Source organism: Danio rerio, chromosome 2 (assembly GCF_052040795.2).
Source record: "Danio rerio strain M-AB ecotype USA chromosome 2, GRCz13ab, whole genome shotgun sequence".
Taxonomy (NCBI): Eukaryota; Metazoa; Chordata; class Actinopteri; order Cypriniformes; family Danionidae; genus Danio; species Danio rerio.
This window is the reverse complement of record NC_141022.1, coordinates 29,926,325-29,947,175: the sequence shown is the minus strand read 5'-3', so window position 1 is coordinate 29,947,175 and position 20,851 is coordinate 29,926,325. Positions and strand designations below refer to the sequence as shown.

General features: G+C 33.8%; 1 protein-coding gene and 1 long non-coding RNA gene across 5 annotated transcripts in view; one reads left to right on the top strand and one right to left on the bottom strand.

Annotated features, from left to right (window-relative positions):
* Positions 1-20,851, top strand: part of LOC137487469 (uncharacterized) — an 88,056-nt gene that overhangs the window by 8,516 nt on the left and 58,689 nt on the right. The window contains exons 4-6 of the long non-coding RNA XR_015478513.1: positions 3,921-4,212; positions 4,297-4,515; positions 5,479-5,664. This is a non-coding gene — a long non-coding RNA (uncharacterized LOC137487469). The remainder of the gene's footprint in view (positions 1-3,920; positions 4,213-4,296; positions 4,516-5,478; positions 5,665-20,851) is intronic.
* The window catches only part of palm1b (paralemmin 1b), a 45,629-nt gene that overhangs the window by 4,636 nt on the left and 20,142 nt on the right, over positions 1-20,851 (bottom strand). For all 4 annotated transcript variants that reach the window (NM_200601.1, XM_087238974.1, XM_087238973.1 and 1 more), the window contains 5 exon segments: positions 854-875; positions 977-1,049; positions 1,134-1,255; positions 13,519-13,599; positions 18,097-18,142. In NM_200601.1, coding sequence (NP_956895.1) covers positions 854-875; positions 977-1,049; positions 1,134-1,255; positions 13,519-13,599; positions 18,097-18,141 — 343 coding nt within the window. In that variant the 5' untranslated portion in view covers position 18,142.

Here is a 20,851-nt window from a genome sequence, read left to right as displayed (position 1 = left end):
CTTCATGTTTGTATCAACAAAAAAGTTATCGTTTTTATCTTTTAAATTAAGCATTAACAAATAATGCTACACTGTAAAAAAATAATATGATCAAATAATCCTGAAAGCATATGTTTTAGATCATTGTAACTTATTAAACTAAGTTTATCATGTTCTAATTTAATTTGATAAGTTGCGAAGGCTGTTTTAAGTATGTTTAACATTATATAAAGTTCAATGGACTCATAAGGTTAATTTGTTCAGCTTAAAACTGAAGGCAACCAGGAGTTTTTTACAGTGTAGGGACGTTTTGAGCAGATCAAGCATTTTAAACTTATAACTGGCTCATAACCAGGGCCAGACCGAATCTGCGGACGTTTTTTTGCTATTTCTGCGGAGAATTTTAGTAAAAATCTGCGGATTTCTGCGGAATTATTTTGGGAGTATCCAGCGGAGTATCATAACTAAGACCTTAATATATTAAATAAAAAGTAATAAATTACTGAATAAAAACTAAATAAATTCAGATTTACGCATTTACTCAAGTAAATAAACAGAATTAATGATAGGCTAAAAACCTGCAGAAATCTACTAATTCTGCGGAAAATCTGCGGAATTCTGCGCGCGCAGATTCCGTGTGGGCCTACTCATAACTGTCCAGTAGTTGGTGAATAATATAAAAGAAATATGGCATTGAAATAACACCAGGATGAGTAAATCAATGAATTTTCCTTTTTGAGTCAAGTATCCATTTTTCAAAACATAATTTGAATACTCACAGAATGAAAATAATTGTTTATAAACTGATGAGAAGTATTGCCTTACAAACTTTTATCAAATAATAATAAAACATACAAAATATTCAGACGCTCACCCTTCAGTGGACCATCAGGTGCCTAGCAGAAATGGGTAGAAATGCATTACTTTGATTGTCAGTAAAACCTTCAATAGACTTATTCATGGTTAAAAATCCCAATGAGCAAAGACGATATCTTACATTTTCATTGCCCTGTTTTTCTCCTTTATTCAAAGGCACACCAGTTTCAAGCTCGTCGATTTCCTGTTCTAGTCTGTGAAAAAATAAAAAGTTAAAAGTGAATTATCTCTAGATTGTTTGTATGAGGAGATGTAAAAATCCAGTGGCTGGTGTTAACCTGAGGATGGTCTCCTCCAGCAGTTTGGTCTTGGCTTCGTCCTCTTGTAGTTGTTTCTGTGCCTCGTCTTCTCCACTGGATGGCGCTCCGTCCAACAGCCATCGCTCCCTCAATGCCTTTGACTGTCAAAACAGGCAATATGAGAGAGAGATTACTTTTTATAGGAGTTTATACATAACATGTTTTAGAGATCAGTAATGTAAAATTGTTGTATACAGTTGAAGTCAGAATTATTAGCCCCCCTGTATATTTTTCCCCCAATTTCTGTTTAACGGAGAGCAGATTTTTTCAGCACATTTCTAAACATAATAGTTTTAATAACTCATTTCTAATAACTGATTTTTTTATTTTTGCCATAATGACAGTAAATAATATTTCCCTAGATATTTTTAAAGATGCTAGTATTCAGCTTAAAGTGACATTGTAAGGCTTTACTAGGTTAATTAGGCAAGTTAGAGTTACTCTGCAAGTCATTGTATAACAGTGGTTTGTTCTATAGACAATCTGAAAAAAAAATATTGCTTAAGGGGGCTCAGGGTTTCTGCAGGTTTCACCAAGTCAAATTTAAGATTTTTAAAGACCTTTTAAAGACCATTATGTATGCATTTTTTGACTAACCCTAACCCATTAAAAATAGTATTACTTGAATAATACTTAAATATTGTGTTAAAACAAGAAAACCATATATACTTTTCTTTGATAAGCTTTAAAAGCTATAATTAACTAAATGCATGTCTGTCCAGGTCAGTGTCCTCACCGAATATGGTCTATATATACATGGAGAACCTATAATTGTTGTTGTGAGGAACCGAGTTGTAAATAGAGTTTTGTTACAAGTTTTATTGAGCTGTATTGTTGGTAAATATACTGTATTAAAGTGTTGGCCTGATTGGGTAACTTTACATGAACAATGGAAAATTAAGACACGTTTAAAATGAATTAAGATTTTTCAAGAATCTTTACAATTTTCTGTTTAAATGTTAAGACTTTTAAGACCACGTGAATACCCTGGGGCTAATAATGTTCTTAAACATTTGAAAATAAGTATTTTTTATAGGAAATACTGTGACAAAAATCCTTGCACTATAGACGTCAGTTGGGAAATATTTGAAAAAGTCCACTAAATCCACAGGAGGGCTAATAACTTTGACCTCAACTATGTGCGTGTGTGTGTGTGTGAGAGAGTGTAAAATACAGCTATGTAAAATTGGAACCACTTTAAAATGTTCCGGATTTACTAAGTATCTGTTTATGGACAATGTAAAAATGTGTTGTATTCTATAGAGGTCAAATTTCATATAAAGCATAGTCACTTACAGATTGTTCTTTCTTTTGCTTATCTTGGTTTAAAAAATAGTAATTGGTAATGTTTTAAGGTTATTCCAGCAAATAATGACATCGTTACTCTTCTAAAGTTAAAACATTGCATTGTGTTTTCTCAAAACTACTATAAACAAATATATATTTATTTAGAAACTCTGGAATTTCTTAATATCAGTGGTGTAAAGAAACAAATTACAAATACTCAAAGTACTGTAATTGAGTAGTTTTTCTCAGAAATTGTATTTTACTAAGTAGCGTTTTATAATGTATACTTTTACTTTCTCTTGAGTACATTTTATCTGTGCTTTTACTCCACTACTTTCCTTCAACCTGAAATGACTACTTTATTTTTTATTGTTTATGGGGATTAGAAAAATCAGTCCTGTGTTTCCTGTCCAATCAAATCACACATTAAAGGTAAATCACATCATAATGAACTACCTCAAGACATGGGCGTTTTATAATTGCAGCAAACTGTCTGGAAGCATTAAAAGTGTTTCCAAGATCTAGAGACTGCAAGGCACTGATGAGAAGATGACCGAAATTGCCTTAAACACCCAGCAGGCACAGGACGTCTGCATGAAGTCAGATTGACACTGTACCTCAACGTTGTGGAGACGTTGCATTTTGTTTGGAAAAAAAAATCGTGTTGCGTCAAAACCCAACGTCAGGCCCACGTCAATGTCCAACGTCCAAACTAAAAGCAACCAAATACCAGCGTCATCTAATGATGTTACAGTTTGGCGTTGTCTAGACGTACCACTATAGCGTCTATCCGACACTGGATTTTGGTTGAATAATTTTGATTGAAATGATTTTGGTTGATTTTGGACAAATAAATGTCAGTATTTGATGTAAATGTGACGTTGGTTTAAGATGTTGGCTCAACGTCGAATTTTGGTTACTTTTTAACACAACCTAAAATCAATGTTATCGGACAACAAAATAGCATTGTCCTTGGACGCTACCTAGACACTGAATCTTGGTCACCTGAAATCACAACCTAAATCTAACCTAATATTAACTTTTTATGACATTGTGTGCCTGCTGGGCAGTAACCAAATGCACACAGAATGTTATGTTTTCACACATCCACAATTTACACAAATAATATGTAAACACATCAGCTTTTTACAGCGTAATACTCGGTGTCCTTGAGTACTTTTGAAATGTCTACTTTTTACTCAGAGTAATATTTACAACAGATGCTTTTACTCTACTTGCACTACATTTTTAAAGGTATCTTAAGTATGATTCTTCAGTACTTTTTCACCACTGCTTAATATTGAGCAAATAGGCTCATGAAAAATGAGAGCCATGTCAGATGCATTGTGCTGATGTGAACAAATCAGAAGCATTAGGGTTAGTGTATCACATGACCATTAGCTGTCCATTAGTCTTTCACTTTAGGCCATTCTCCATGACTGCTAATGCACATTTCTGGATTGTGAAACGTTTTGACAGGCGCCTGCTAAAAACAGGGCTTCCTGCCAGAGCCTCGAGTCCATGTTAAAAAGAAACAGACAGACAGCAGGGTTTGACTGGCAGGACCGGCATGAACTGCTCAGAGATTTCTGACAACTGTGTCTGGCGCAGCGATGGAGGATATTTTGGGTACAAGCAAAGGTGGCTCTAGAGATCATACTGGACCTGTGTTACCAATTCAGTGCATGCTGGCATACTGGTCATATCAACAGTGGTCTGTCGTATGGACTTCTCTACACTGAATTTCCTGGTTGATTTAGAGTCTTTTTCAGTGAGTACAAATGACTAATGGCATCATGACAATCTAGTTTATCATTGCAAACTGCTGCTTATAACAGTGTTGTTTCTATTCTAGTGCCGCAGAGCACTACTGAAGAGGCTGTTAAAGCTGCAGCAGATAAAAACAAACATCTGCTAAACATCAAAACGTGAATCGAAGACCCAAGATGATAAGCCAAAACCCCAAGATAAAGATCACAGAGCTCTTCATAACACCTGTTGCTTTAGAAAGAGCTGAAGACTTAATCAAAAATAGAGGCTGGGATGAAGATTTAAAATGACATTAGGAATAAAAGTCATTACCAGTCAAACATTTGGGATGAGTAAGGTTTTTAAATGCTTTTAAAAGAAGCCTGTTGTAAAAAGTATTTTTTATTATAAAGTTGGTTTCTTATTGAATGTATTTTCAAATAAAATTCATTACTGTGGTTCAAAGCTGAATTTTCTAAATCATTACAAGTCTTTAGTGTCACACGATCCTTTCAAAACATTCTAAAAGGGCCATTTGCTGTTCTTTTATGGTCGTTAATAGAGGTTACTTAATTATTATTAGTAGTAATACTTGTAATAATCTATTTTGAAAACATTTTGTCTCCAGCTTCATAGTTAAGGAAACTGATACGCTTTATATTTTAGGACTGATGAAAAAGTTTAAAACTATTATTTTTTTAAATAGAAATGTATTAATTATCACTCTTAAACAAGTTAATTGGTGAATATGTTTGTGTGTATAATATATAAAATTTACTTGAAATTTTGTAGTTTGCAATTAATTTTTTATTTTTATTTTATTATTTATTTTGCAATACCTCATTTTAACTGAAATTTATTATCTTTCTATTGAGGTTTGGTTATCATTTTTTAAAAAAAAAATCAATTTGACTGTTTAATACAACAGTTTTTTGTATGTATCAAAATGTATAGACCATTTCAATGTGGTGATGTCATTGGCCCATGAAAATTTCCTGCTTGTTGTCAAACTTTTTTTGTATCTTTTTGTATCTTATAATGATTTCTGAAGAATGTGACGCTCAATGTGATGCTGAAAATTCAGTTCGGAATCACAGGTATGAATACTTTTTAAACACCTTAGCATATGTTATTTTAAATTGTAATAATTTTTTTACTATATACTAGATGAAATAAATGCAGAAAAGGCTTCTTTTAATCAATCTTTTTTCTGACTGTTAATGTATACGAGGATGCTGTCAGGCATGATTGATTTTTTCCTCCTTTCATTCTTTTGTCTATTGTAAAGACGGCGCTGTCTGAGATCTGCAAGGCTGAACATAACATAACAACTCATAAAAACAAAGAATAACAGAGTAAGATGACATGAAGAGGGGAAGGTGAAGACCATGAAAACGACAAAAGCATGAAACAGAAGATCAATAGACAAACAGTAGACCCCATCATCTGGACAAGAAGAAGGCAGAGGTGTTCGGTAAGCAGCACAGCTTGTACATCGATGCATCTCTACACTGTAAATGGGCCAGTCTAGGGATTTCGCAACTTTTTTTTCCCTTCAGCCAGCCCACTCGGGAAAAGTCCCAGTTAGGAATGCACCAAGCACCCATAAACTGATTCCAGTTGTTTTAATTCTGCAGATCTCCATTCCAGACTTTCAAATGAACTTTGTTGCAATCGTTTATAATATAAAGTCTGTAAATGTAGTAACAGAAGTCAGAAATGCTGAGGATGGAACACAAATACAAAATACTGTACCAGGCAGTATAGACACCAAAATAACAGAAAAAAACACTACTTGGCCTGCTTAAAGTTAAGGTTGCGTCTTAACTGTAGAGTAGAATAGCTTTACCTTCCACTCCAAGGATTCTTTGACCAGTTTCTTTGGTTAAATTGTGTTGACAACCCTCTAAGCATTGTTTGAGTTTTTTGTTTTTATACGAACTTAAACTAAAGGAAATAAGAAAGTTACAATGCCAGTTACAATGCCAGGGTTAAATCATACACCATTTAAATAACGTTATATAAAAAACGCTATATAAATAACGCTATATAAATAAAGTGATGTAACTTGACGAGCATGCTGAATTGAAGAGATGAATTCTTAAAGAGAAGGTTTACCCAAAAATTACAAATTTTGTCATTAATGGGTCACTTTTATATGGTTTTAGTTTTTGGCTTTTTTTTTTTTGGCGCTTTTAATTCGCGCTTGGCCAAAAACTAAAAATAATTATTTACTTTGTATGACTGTTTAATTATATTGCTAAAAAAAACACACAATCAAATCAAAATATTTTTTTTTTGACAGTATAATTTAATTTAGAGTGAAATAGTTTAGATGCATCATTTTAACAGAATTGCCATGACAGCACGCAAGCAGCAGGAACAAGTATACTACAGAACTTTCAACAAAATATTTGAACAAACTTTGCTTTTCTGTTTTTTTTTTTGAGGGGGGTAGAGGGATGGGGAGGGGGGTTACGTTTTTTTTTTTTTTTTTTAACCACTATTTTGTTTAGTTTTTTAGGGCAACAGTATCTCCAGCAGAAAAGAATCTGCCACATGAAAAGCTACCGACCGTTCCAAAATATTTTAAATGTTTTTTGTAATAAAATATAGTGTTCAAAGGGGAAAAAAGGTTGTTGTTTTTTACCCAGACATTTAAAAAAAACATATTTTAGAGAAGTAATCACAATACCATGATACAGAGAAACCGTGATATTTTTATCCAAGGTTTACATATACCGTCAGTATCTTATACCGGCTCATCCCTACTGGTGATCATATGTGGTACATTCATAGATAAGCATACGGATACATGAGCTTAATATCCACAGAGCTAAATATGGAGCTATTCTGAACTCTGACCGCAGCACACAAGCTAGTTTATCAGTCTGCTGCTCTTATGCCTTGGTCAGTGCAGCAACAAATCGTAGTGACTATGGCTGGAGGGAGAGTGAAACCAGTGCACTGAACACTGCTAGGCAGTGCAGCACAGCAAAGCCTTGTTTTAGTTCTTATTTTAGGCTGTTTTTCTCTTTTGGCTGATCATTGAGGCAAAAAATTCAGTGCATTCTTAGTTTTAACAATCTTCTTGGTTCCTTTCTGGGTTAGAACTAAATACTGCTGTCTATAGAGTATCAGAGAGCTCTCAGATTTCATCCAAAACATCCTAATTTGTGTTCTGGAGATGAATAAAGGTCATACGGTTTTGGAACAACATGAGAGCGATTAATTATTGACAAAATGTTTATTTTGGGGTGAACTAATCTTTATTAATCCCTCCTTGTTGTTGAAAGAAAAACAAGTAATATATAGTGATGTGCCAGGGTGTTCACTAGCTGTGCTAAGGTATTTCAAACTTTTTTTTTACCTATAAATGGAGAATGAAAAATAACATAGCTGTGAGTTTATCAGGGACGTCGATGGCACCTTGATACAATTGTTGGCAGTGAAAACTTATGCAGGTAATTCTAATGTGCAATTTCAAGAAAATAGAAACTAGAGCAGCTAATTTACATAATGACCAACACAATCTTCCAAGAGCAGCACAAATTTAAATGTGGCTTGGTAATTGCTATGTTCGTCTAACTTCATTTTCTGGCATTGTAAACAAATGAACAGCAGTGGAGAACATTCTCTCACTTCTAACAAACATTTTCTGTTCTCTGCATTCCTACAGTACTCATAAAGCAACTTTTATGGCTTGTTTTTTGTCTTTGTTTGTTTGTTTCTTTTGGTATAAAAGGCCACCTATGATGAATATCATCTTTTATGAGCTGTTTGGACAGAACTGTGTGTAGGTATAATGTGTCCACAGTCATATTGGGGTGATATAAAGACAATAACTCTCTTTTTTAATTTACCTGACATTAAAATTGGATCCAAATCCCTACCCACTGTGTGTCCCTGCTGTGTGTGTGTGCGTAAACTTTGTAACGACATTGTGTGTGACCTATCATTGCAGGAAATGCTTAAATTCATTCAAAAACAAGTACATCAAATAATCACTGGGAAAGTTCTTTCTAGGGCAGCTTGGTTATGGGAAAAATCATAATCACGATTATTTTGGTCATAATTGTAATCACGATTATTCAAAACGATTACAGTTGAAGTCAAAATTATTCGCCCCCTGTGAATTTTGTTTTATTAATATTTCCTAAATTATGGTTAACAGAGCAAGGAATTTTTCACAGTATTTTCTATAATATTTTTTTTCTTCTGGAGAAAGTTTCATTTGTTTTATTTTGGCTATAATAAAAAGGTTTAAATATTTTGAAACCTATTTTAAGGTCAATATAATTAGCCCCCTTAAAGGGCACCTATGGTGAAAAATCAACTTTTCAAGCTGTTTGGACAGACATGTGTGTAAGTATAGTGTATAGACCGTCATATTGGGGTAATATAAACACACCCAGTCCTTTTTTTACAATTTACCAACATAAAAATGGTGGACCAATTGGAGGGGTTTTTAGATCGACCGCAACTTGACGTAGGAGTGCGGTCTTCCTGGCCCACCAATATTGATTGACAGGTAAGCGTCACCATATTCTAAATTTGTTGTTTCACATGCGCCATTTTCAGCGTGTTAGTCAAAGCGATGTCACTAAAGGAACACCCTTGCTCTATTTTTAGATGTAAGGCTCATTGGGTTCAACACAAGACCAACATTCACCACATGATTGCTCTAATCGGAATTAATGTTTGTAACTTTAGGTAGGTTTGCAAATGTGTACTTTTCATTGCGTCGTAAACTTTAGCCGTTAAACTTTAGCTGGAAAGTGCGAGCAAGCTGCCTCAAGTGCGTGTCCCTCAAATAACTTGCTTGCAAGTCGCACATCAGAAGCGCTACTCGGCAACGCGCAGCGTCACGCCATGCATTTTAGAACTCTAAACATAGGTTTCTATCAGGGTACACACAACAGCATTTCGGACAGCCGTCGACTTGAAGTGCCACTGTGTAAACCCAGATAGAAACCTATGTTTAGAATCCTAAAATGCATGTGGCGCATTCGGTGCCTTATTTAAAGTTATTCCAGTGTGCGTGGTTATTAGTCTCGGTGTACAAGCTCGGAACTTTAAACTAGCACACAGTTGGCTGTAAAACTATACAAAGACACAAATGATTTTGTACTCTCTGCTTGGTCTGTGGTCGAGGCGTACATGTACGGCTGAATGCTTGTCCTCTCACTCATGTTGCTTCTCTCTGTCAGCCTGTTTGTTGCCAAACACAGAGCGGGGTAGCTCTTGACTCTGCCCCCTTGTTATGTTAGACAGGAAGTTGAAACAAATTTTCATGTAAAGCAACACACCCCTAAAACAGCAAGCTGTGTACACGCCCCCAAAATGACACTTTTTAACACATTATGATAAAAAAAAAAAAAAAACTGAATTGTGTTTTAAACTGAACCTAAACTGGCACACTCAGAAGAACCATAATATTAAATCTTTAAAAAAAGGGAAAAATATGTGCCCTTTAAGCAATATATTTTTTGATTGTCTGTAGAAGAAACCACTGTTATACAATAACTTGCATAATTACCCTAACTAAGCATTTGAATTGCACATGATCTGAATACTAGTATCTTGAAAAATATCTAGTAAAATATTACGAACTGTAATCATATCAAAGTTAAAAGAAATCATTTATTAGAAATGAGTTATTAAAACTTATGTTCAGAAATGTGTTGGGGAAAACAAATCTTCTTTCCGTTAAACAGAAATTGGAGGGAAAAGGGTCGCTAATAATTCAGGAGGGCTAATAATTCTGATTTCAACTGTATTTTAACTGTAAATAAGGAAAGGGAAATTAATACAAAAGAATAAAAATATGAAACAAACTGTGCTTTAAGCATCTTCACTGAAGAAAAAATGAAAAAGCATCTTCACTGTAAAAAAAAAAAACTTTAATCATAGCTACAAAAGTCCTTCAGTCAAGAGCAGTGAGTGATTTTGTCCTTTTGTTGTTTGATTAATGATAAAACAGTCAGCAGCAGAAATATTGCGCACTGTCACTTTAAGTATGCGCAGTACCGTTCTGATTAATGGTTTCACTTTTGCATGTCTTTTGATCTCAACTAGTTTATCACACAATATGGGGGTTAATATAAATAATCATTAAACATCGCCTTTTGACACAAATTTGCATGTATATGAACATTAAAGTGCTCACATTACGATGACTTTAGATGTGTGTGCTCTGCTTATCTCTGAGGCTGAGCATGCACACACACACACACAACAGCATGCGATCTCTTCCGCGCTTTTAAAAAATTGAATGATGAAACTGTATAATACAACTTAGAATGAGCAACAAATGTGTAAAGCGAAACCAAATTGTTGATTAATTGCACAGGCCTATTTCTTACTGTAGTATTTCTCATAATCGTTATGCGAGATCTGCTCCCTTTATGTCTGTCACTGTGCTGTTTATCTGACACAGCCAAGGAGCAGAATGATCACACTCTGACAGGCACCTGCGAACGGTGAGCTGGGAGAACTAGCAACACATTAATGATACAATGACTACCACAAACATTAGTTTCATGTTTTTTTTTAATGCATTTTAGAGGGGATACTTATAATGTCAGCTGCAAACAAACAAACAAAAAAAACATTGTTAAATCTATTAAATCTTATTTATTAATTATTTACCTTTAGTACATCTTTAGTACATTTAGTACATCTTTAGTACATTTTTTGTGACAAAATGGAGTTTGCACACAACCTTTTACAAATCAGGCCAGTTGCAGTAGTGTCGTCGAGTATATTACTGACAAACTAAAATAAAAAAAATTAATAATACTGAAAGTGCCTATAAAAGAAACTAAGCAAAATAACCTTGTCGCCATTGCCAAAAAAACAACTCATAATGATAAAAAAATTTAAAGAATGTCAAAGAGAGTCATTTATAGAAAAAAGCAGTCACATGAACTGAAAAAGACTGAGGCACTTACTGACATTTTTGTGTGCAGTCTCTAAACTGACCAAATGAAAAACACTGTTACATCTTGATCCGGAATTCTCTTTTTATTTAAACAAGTCAAACCTACTCACTATTCTTTTAAAACATAATCCTTCACACAGAATTAGAAACAAGTTAAAAAGATTTCATATAATATCTTGTGACACAGCTGTCTAGATTTGTAATGGTCCAAAAAAAAAAAAGACCCAGTCCTGCTCTCCTTCTCCTCCTGCATTACCCTCCCTCTGCTCTGGCTTTGTGGCCGCAAATTCTGGCCCGATGACAGATACGCTGACATCACCTCATGTTCACACCCATCCACATGCACACGCAATACAATCCCAGCACAGAGGGGAGGACAAAGGATCTGAGTCTCGCTCTATAGGAAACTAAGGCCTGCTCTATTGTTCCCTATTGAGCAAAATCCCTTATGCGCAAAACACAATGGCAGGTATAAAACTAACAAACAAAAAATATCACGTTGGGACAGATAACGAAAGGGAAACAATCGCCTCGCCGGATATTTGGGAGATGAGGACAGGCACGCAGGCAGGCAAGCTATTTTGGACCACAGATCTTTTGCGGCAGACTTGGGAACTTTAGGATTTGCATAAATTGAGCAGTTTTTCTATTCGGAGCTGAATGATGAGGACAACTGTGGTAATAATGTATGCAGATGTCCAGAGATAATTATGTCATCATGTAATATAGATAAACATACAAATAACGTAGAAATATATAAACAAATAACATATGCCATGTATGTACATCATTAATGAACTGTTTATATACTTAACTGATTGTCTGGCTAAGGCCAAATGATGAAATGACAAAATGTATCATTATGTCACACATTAAAACATCCATGAGCATGAACATTTCTGTTAATGAGTGAAAGGTGAGGCATTCATTTCTAACAAAGATTCATTACAAAGATGTAGAGGAAAGATATAAATATTCAAAATTATTATTATCATTAGTTAACAAACACTTCCACACAGAGAAAGTGTAGTTATTTAAGGTTGTTATTATCGGCACAAAATGAACAGACTGCAGCTTTAAAAAGTTTCCTTCTTAACCAATTAGTTGCTAAAACAATCAACCTCTGAGTAAAATGTGATTTTGTTTGAGTACATTAATCAGAAATGGTAGAGTATTCTCAAGATTCCCGAAACAATTATGCAAGCCTTTTAAAACACAAAATTAAAATGACTTATGATAACAGAATTTCATTTAAAGGGAGGATGCAGACTTTCCCCTTGTCCCTTCAAACAGGAAACTGCTGTTGAAACTTCCCCCCTGCCCTTTCAGTGACTTCAATCCCTAAACATCATTCTCACATTATGAATTTCAACACTTTAGGGCTTTAAATAAGTTTAGAAATGGGATAAGTGTGGGACTAGACAGAAGGTAAATTACAAAAGAAAGACACGCCTCTGAACTAGGTTGTTAAGATATACCAATATTCACAATAATAGTGAAATTTCAAATGTTCAATTTTGTTTTGCATTAGTTAGAAGTCACAATATATTGGTAGTTGTCATAACTGTGCTATTTAAAAAGCTACAGTACATGAAAAAATCCAAGTGCTAAACTCTCACATCTAATTTGTATCATTCATCCTCAACACTGGAGGGCAACCTTGTGTAAAAAAAACTACAAGTAGATTCACAGGAGTAAATAATTTGAATCTTAAAACTATTTCAAGAGTTCACTCTTAGATAATGCTTGACTATTTTAGCAGGTTTGGCATGCTGTCCCGGAAGAGAACCCTGAGCTCGGAAATAGATAAGCCCAAAGAGAGTGTCGACTAAGCTAGTGTTTGAACCAAAGATTTCCACTGAGCCACCGTGTCACCCAATCTTAGAATTGAGGAGGAGGCAGAAGGGATGGATGGGGGGTTGGGTTAGGCTGGATATTTTTGTTAAATTTGAAACGATCCGATTGGCTAGTTAGTGATTAGTGACAGGGATCAGCTGCAGTCAATCCTATCACGTGCTCCTTTCTAAATTAGTTTTTAAAACTTCACTTGGATAAAATGCACATTACTTTTCTCAATTTTTTTTCCTCCACCCATCTGAACTGTTAACCGCCACAGTTATTATCTCAGATTATTGTAGTTACACTCTGTTAAACTAAAAACAGTTGGCTTTGTAGTCTCTTCTATATAGTATAGTCTTTTCCTTTCGAATTTGAACTGATGTGACTCTGGCCAAAAAAAAAAAAGAATATAAAAATAAAACAGCCTTCTGCAAACTCATAGAAAAGGTCAGTCTGAATGATGAGACAGTAAACAAACACTTAGATGTACATTCACAGACAGTATTCAAACACATCTGCAGCCTGTTAGCGGTTATGTGTTAGTACCTTGAGATGCTGGAGTTGTCGGCGATCATCCTCCAGTTGTCTTCTTTTGTTCTCAATCTCAGCCTCCTTCTTTCTCTTTTCCTGAAAGACAGAACAATATTAAATCCTACTAAAAGTTATCAAACATTTCACTTAACTTTTTTTTTTTTAGAAAAAGTGTACTATACAATTATGTATAGCAACAATCTATTTAATTTTATTATTTCACTATTCATTCACTCAATTTTCTTCAGCTTATTTCTTTCTTTTTTTCAGGGGTCACCACAGCGCAATAGTCCGCCAATTATTCTGGCACATGTTTATAGATGAATGAATGCCTATTATGCCACAACCCAGCCCTGAGAGTTTTATTTTAGGAAATCAAGCTAAACTAAATGGTTAAAATGTGGACTTGCTGGTTTAATTTTGGATTTTTTTTTTTCATTTGGATTATGAACATTATATCATACATTTTTATTGTACTTGAAGACAGACAACGAAAGCTTCTCAATTCGAAGGCAATAACATTTTTCAGTGTCAGTATTAAAAATCTAAGTTATACATGTCCAGTTAGTGTGGAATAACAGTATAACTCCAATTCATCAGATCATTTTAAACCATTAAAGATCTGATTCCTTTATCTTAATTTTAATGCAGTAACAGAAGCTTTGGGTTAAATTTAAGCGTTTCTTTAAGTTTCTTTAAGAAAACACAGTCGATAATCAATTACTAACAATAAACAAATAAATAAACAAATAAAACAATAAATACATAAATCATAGCAAAATATTGTTGTTTATTTAGAAAAGCTGCCGTAGCGCACCTGTGTATGTAGGCTACTTCAAACGTTTCTCGTGCTCCACTATCTCACAATATAAATACATATATAAACAAATAAACTCTGCTTGACATAGTTTACACAGGACTGGTGGGAAATATGCATTGATACAGCTTTATTATATCGGGTATGTGGTTTATTTTGATAGGTGTACTGTTTTGTTCTGTTTAGCAATTTTTTTTTTTATATTTTTGCGGGATTTTCCCTGGTTTTTGTTCTCTTCTTTAATTGAAATATGGTTTCCCAGCATCCCTCAAAGCCTTCCTCACTCTGTCCTTCCATTTGTTCATTTGTTTTAATGTCTGAAGCGGACATGACAGCAAGCAACATCTCCATTTTTCTTAGTGGACATAAATGTTTTAGTAATGTTTAAAGTGCAGATGCTGGTCACCTGAAAATATCCCCAAACTGTTTCTGTATACAAAGTTCACACATACAATTAATGTCACATGATTATCTCTTATTTATTTATTTTTTTTGGACTTACATATAAAAAAAAATAATAATAATTAAATTTAGTTAATTAACATTAGAAAATTTAGTTAGTACAGTTGGTACATTAACGTTGCCACAAGCCCAAGAAATTAGTTTGCAATAATTTTTGCTAAATTTATACATTTATTTTATTTGTCAAATAAATAATAAATAAATGAATCTATATAAAACAGATATTTGTAATGACGGAAATAAAATGTTTCATTTAAAATACACCTGTAAAAAAAAAAAAAAATACGAAAAATGTCTTCACATTAACACATATTCAACAGATATGACTCTCTGTCCTGGATTAGTGTGAACAAACAATATATAAATATCAAGCTAATTTTCTACATCCAATATCTGTAATAACACTTGCAGCCATAGTGACAGCACTGTAACTAAAATAAAAATCAAAAACGCTGACTGACATATTGCTGGAAAGTTTCAGCAAATAAATAATCTCAATCGACACATTATTTAATATACAAGTTCAAACTTAGCACAAATTTATCCAAAACCTAATTAAACCGCAGTGGTTTCACAATATTTTGAACTCCATGGACACAAAACTGACAAAAGAGGTTCAAAATGAAGACTGACCATATCTAAAACTTCCAGTGCCACAAAGCATGAAAAACTGAAGATGAAATTAAAGCAGAACTTCCAATAAAACTCTTGACATTGCACATTCATTCAGGAAGTCTTGTCTTCATTTCTCAGAAGACGGATGGGGGGGGAACCAGCAGTTAAAAACATTAGTCTGGTTGTACACAAATAATGCGTAGGCCCATCAATAATTAAACAGCTGCAAAGTGCTTTAGTGCTGATGGCAGAACATGCATTAGCTGTTATAGATGCTCATTGACATACTGTAGGAGTATAATGCCTCACGAGACTAGACTAATATCACTTAGGCCTTCTGTGCATCTTATCTGGATCCTGACATTGGACTTGATGCTGATCCTGGCTGATTTATATAGAAATGCATGATGAGGATATGCATTATATTGAATTCTGCTTGAAAAAAATAGATATAATGAAAGTTCCAATATTATACATTATGATTTATCCATTCATTTTAAAGAATATTCATAAAAGACAATTTTCTGTATCATTATTTCAAATTACTGTTATTGTAGTATCATAAAGCCATCCTTGAATGTTATTCATATACAGAATTTGATAGTTTTCATTTCATTTTTATTTATTTTTTAACATTTTTTAGTTTTCAGTTTTATGCTCTGGCTTCAAGTAAATGCTAGTTTGTTGTTTTAATAAATGGGAAAAATATATATATAAAAAATAATAAAATAAAATAAAGTGTAGAGACATATACTTGTACAGCTATCTTCATGGAGACTTGCCATAGACGTAATTACTGTTAAGCTATACACACTGTATATTTTATACCCCTACCCTAAAACCCAACCCGCAAATACGTCTCAGGAGGTACGTTTTTTGAAGCTTTTGTTTTCGTAAATCCACTACAGGCTGTGGTGCACGCTTTTTGAGATCTCAAATTTCTTGAGACAGTCTTTGCTGCAGCTCACAGCTTGATGATGCAGTGGAACCTAATGGAGGATCGCCTGCACCTCCCGCCACCCTAAACCCAACTGTCACAGTAGCATGGGCATGCCCTAGTGGGCGGTGCAATGTCTACTACATAGTGGATCTGGTCCAGTACGTCATTGTGGTTACAGACTGCAGTGAGGACATTTTGAATTTTTCTCGAGAGTGCTGTTCACACATGCTCTTCTCGCATAAATCCACCAAAGGCAGATGTCGACTGAATAACTGACTGACTGACCCATCAACTGACCCACTCTCCTCCTTTCCTAAACATAATCAATAGTGTTTTCAAAAGCACCAACTGACCCGCCCAGCCACTTCTCTAAACCCAACTGACTTTTTTTCACAAGCAATCCAGAAAAAGAAAAGCCCTCACCTGAATTTACCATGTTTTCAGATTTTACCACATTATAACACTGTTATTTACTTGTTTGTTTTATTTTTTGGCTTTCTGGACCCATTTTTCGGACCGTCATCGTGGTCAACTCCTCTCTGTGTCTCAAGGCTGCCGATGTACAGTTGAAGTCAAGTTTTTTTAAAAACATTTTTGGGACAAAATTATTAGCCTCTTTAAGCTAATTTTTTTTTTTTTTTGATAATCTACAGAACAAACCATCATTACACAATAACTTTCCTAATTACCCTAACCTGCCTAGTTCACCTTATTAACCCAGTTAAGCCTTTAAATGTCACTTTAAGCTGTATAGAAGCGTCTTGAAAAACATCTAGTAAAATATTATGTACTGTCATCATGGCAAAGATAAAATAAATCAGTTATTAGAAATGAGTAATTAAAACTATTATGCTTAGAAATGTGCTAAAACAATCTTCCCTCTGTTAAACAGAAATTGGGGAAAAAAAATAAACAGAGGCCCTAATAATTCAGGGGGGCCAATAATTCTGACTTCAACTGTACATGACGAGCTAACTGGAAAAACTGACAACAGCTTGAAAGCTGTACACAGCGGAGGTAAGCTGTCAGCTGGTAATCGTTTTAAAGACAAAATGCAGCCATACATACTTCTGGCTACATAATTTGCGATCTCCAGAAATGTATATAGGGCTACGCATTCAAAATGACCAACAAAAAAATGTTGCAACAAAATGCCCTGTGATGTCAAAATTTACTGGCATTCCTATACTTGTGGGGTAATTTGGTTCCCACAATGTAAGGAATACAAGGTACACACACACATTTCTTTTGTGATACATTGCACTTGTCAACATTATATTTCAACTGACTAACTATAAAAACTAAATAATACATTTTCGGGACTTTTTAAAGAAATCTCATACTTAAGTCTACATTTATTTGATCAAAAACACAAATATGTGTTTTTGTGTTTTGTGTAAAAACACACACAAAAAAAACTTTTAATTATATATTTTTTAAATTATTGTAATATAATAAATGATTAGATTAAATAAAATAATCTTTGTATAAATAGAAAGTTCATTAGCATCACTTCATCACTTACTTCTTCATCTAATATCAAGTAGAAAAATAAATATACTCCACATTCATTAATGCTAACGTCATCGAAGCTGATCATTAAATCAATTTTTCAGATAAAAATGTCAACATTGCTGATAAAGTTTCTCTAATCAGACTAATCTATAATGAAATTAATTATTTTTACAATCAATTACTTTTAATTAACTGTGACAGTCCTAATATGAACGAATTACAATTAGTGCAATCATTCACTTACAGTAATGGCCCGAAGTCTCTCTTGCTGTGACAAAGCTTCCGACATCCTGCAAAAAAAAAAAAGTACGAGAAATTACATTTTGTTTAAACAGCCAACACAACAGGAGTAATTGAATAATCAAGATCACTTTCCATTAACCTGAAAGCAAAACCTTTCATCCAAGCATTCAATCTAGCATTTTTGTTATCATAACACATTACCAGATCTTTCCTGATCTTTAGACACATCCATCATGTCCTTTTGAAAACCGTTGTTCCTATACCTGCAAATTTCAGCTAATGTCTGTACACTTCGACAATGCATCACAGATGGACCACGTTTTATGTTCACCCATGCTTCATTCCTGTAAAATATGAGCCCTGCCTGTCAAGAGTGTTTTGCACTTCTCTCCTTGGAGGGAAAATGGGTCGATGAGAATCAATAAAAGAAGTAGGCAGCTCTTTTTCCCCTTCTCAGAAATCAAACTGCATATGTGAACCCACATACATCACAAATCTTTTTCATAGCAGCGGCCGAACGCACCAGTCCAACAGCGATGAAGGGAGAAGTTATGAATGGTATGCAAATTTCAAGACTGTTAACAGCATTTTGCATTCCTTCCTAAATTGATTCCAGAACTCCAACATAAAGCTCAATCTGAGGGAAGACCAATGTTGCTGGAGAGATTATAAAGCAAACACTATAATCTCCTGGTTCTGCGTGACTCTGATACAGGGGTAAATGCTGTAAAGGTGTATTGTAGAATCTGATTTCTTGTTTTGTTTCATCCAGAACAATAATTAAAGTTACACTTTTACTTTCGGTTGACTTAGCATTCACACTGTCATTTTTAAGACTGAACCTAAAGATATAAAACAAAAACAAATGATTTGATTTGATGATGTTTTATAAAAGATCATCATACTGAACATCCAAAATGAGGCAGTGTGCTGGGATAAATTAGTTTGTTTATCTTATAAATGTGATGGTATTTTTATCTGCTGTTAAAATAAAGGCTGCGTGATGTTAGGAAAATCTGATACCGCAATATTTGTAGCAGAATACAGTTTCACAAGACGGTAGTAGCTCTATTTGGCATTTTGCTGAGGAGTCTAACAGTATTTAGGTACAAAATAAAATAATCACAATGCAAAAAGTGCTTTTCTTTCTTTCCTTTGTCTTGTTCTAAATATCTAAAAATTCACGAGTTTTTCACCTTCAGAAGAAATAAGTCAAAATTTATAGTCTTTCCTTAAAACAAACAAAATTATCTGCCAATGTGGTAAGCAAAATTCGATTTGAAATGTAGATTTTTAGTCTGAAACTTTTTCTTTTGCATAAATCATAGGAACTCTGTATAAATTATTAAATAAAATCTTTTTTACACCTCCAAACATCATAACTTTTGTGCTCAAATGCTAAACTCGCTTGAAATGCTCAGTCACAGGCCTTAAAAACAAATACAAATTATAAACCTTCACTCTTTTATAATTAAACTTGATTTGCAAAGACTCTACAAATCACGTTTTATTGACCTTATTCTAAAATGCGGAAGTTTTCGCGATTGTCTGAGAACTTCCTAATCAGTCGCCTATAGGAGAAATGACTAGGAATAATAAACGGCAGAAAACGGTCAAACTACTTGCTCTACAAACAAATGTTTGCATGACTATATAGACCAAGTAGAATACTATAATAAGAAAATATCAAATTACAACATTAAGCAGCGTAATGAGCAGTTTTTAACGTCAAAAAAAATGAATGGAAGTAAATGTGACCGGAAGTCACAATCCAAAAAGATTCAAATGGCAGCGCCCACTCGTCGGCGGAGAATAAGGTGAATAGCTCATATATATTTCAAACTCAACATTGAATATCTTGCGATGTGATTATTGCAGATGCACATATCGCAATATCGGTGCTGAAACCATATATTTTGCAGCTCTAATTAAAATATACATATATAGTTGAAGTCAGAATTATTAGCTCCCCTAAATTATTATCCCCGTTTGTTTGTTTTTTCCCCAATTTCAGTTTAATGGAGAGAAGATTTTTTCAACACAATTCTAAACATAACAGTTTTATTAGAACTCATTTCTAATAACTGATTTATTTTTATCTTTGCCATAAGGACAGTACATAATATTTTACTAGATGCTTTTCAAGACACTTCTATACAGCTTAAAGTGACATTTAAAGGCTTAACTAGGTTAATTAGGCAGGTTAGGGTAATTAGGCAAGTCATTGTATACCGTGATGGTTTGTTCTGTAGACTATCAATAAAAAAAATAATTTAAATAAAAAAACTTAAAGAGGCTAATATTTTTGACCTTAAAATAGTTTTTAAAAAATGTAAAACTGCTTTTATTTTAGTCGAAATAAAACAAATAAGATGTTCTCCAGAAGATAAAATAATATCAGACATATTGTGAAAATCTCTGCTCTGTTAAACATCATTTGGGAAATATTTAAAAAAAGAAAATAAAGAAATCAAAGGTGGGCTAATGATGCTGACTTCAACTGTATATATACAAAACAGTGCAAAATATTTATCTATTACACACAAGCTAAGATCTGCCACAAGGAGACGTGTTTCTGATGTATGATTTGAACTGTAATGTAACACCATAATTATTAAAATAACAATAAAACGGGAATGTTTGAACATGCTGTTCTTTTTTATGGTCTGTTTTTGATTAGATTTTTATATGTCTTAGTTTGTGTTGTGTTTGGTCTAAGATCAGTCAAATCACACCAGTTTGTTTCGGAAAAAATG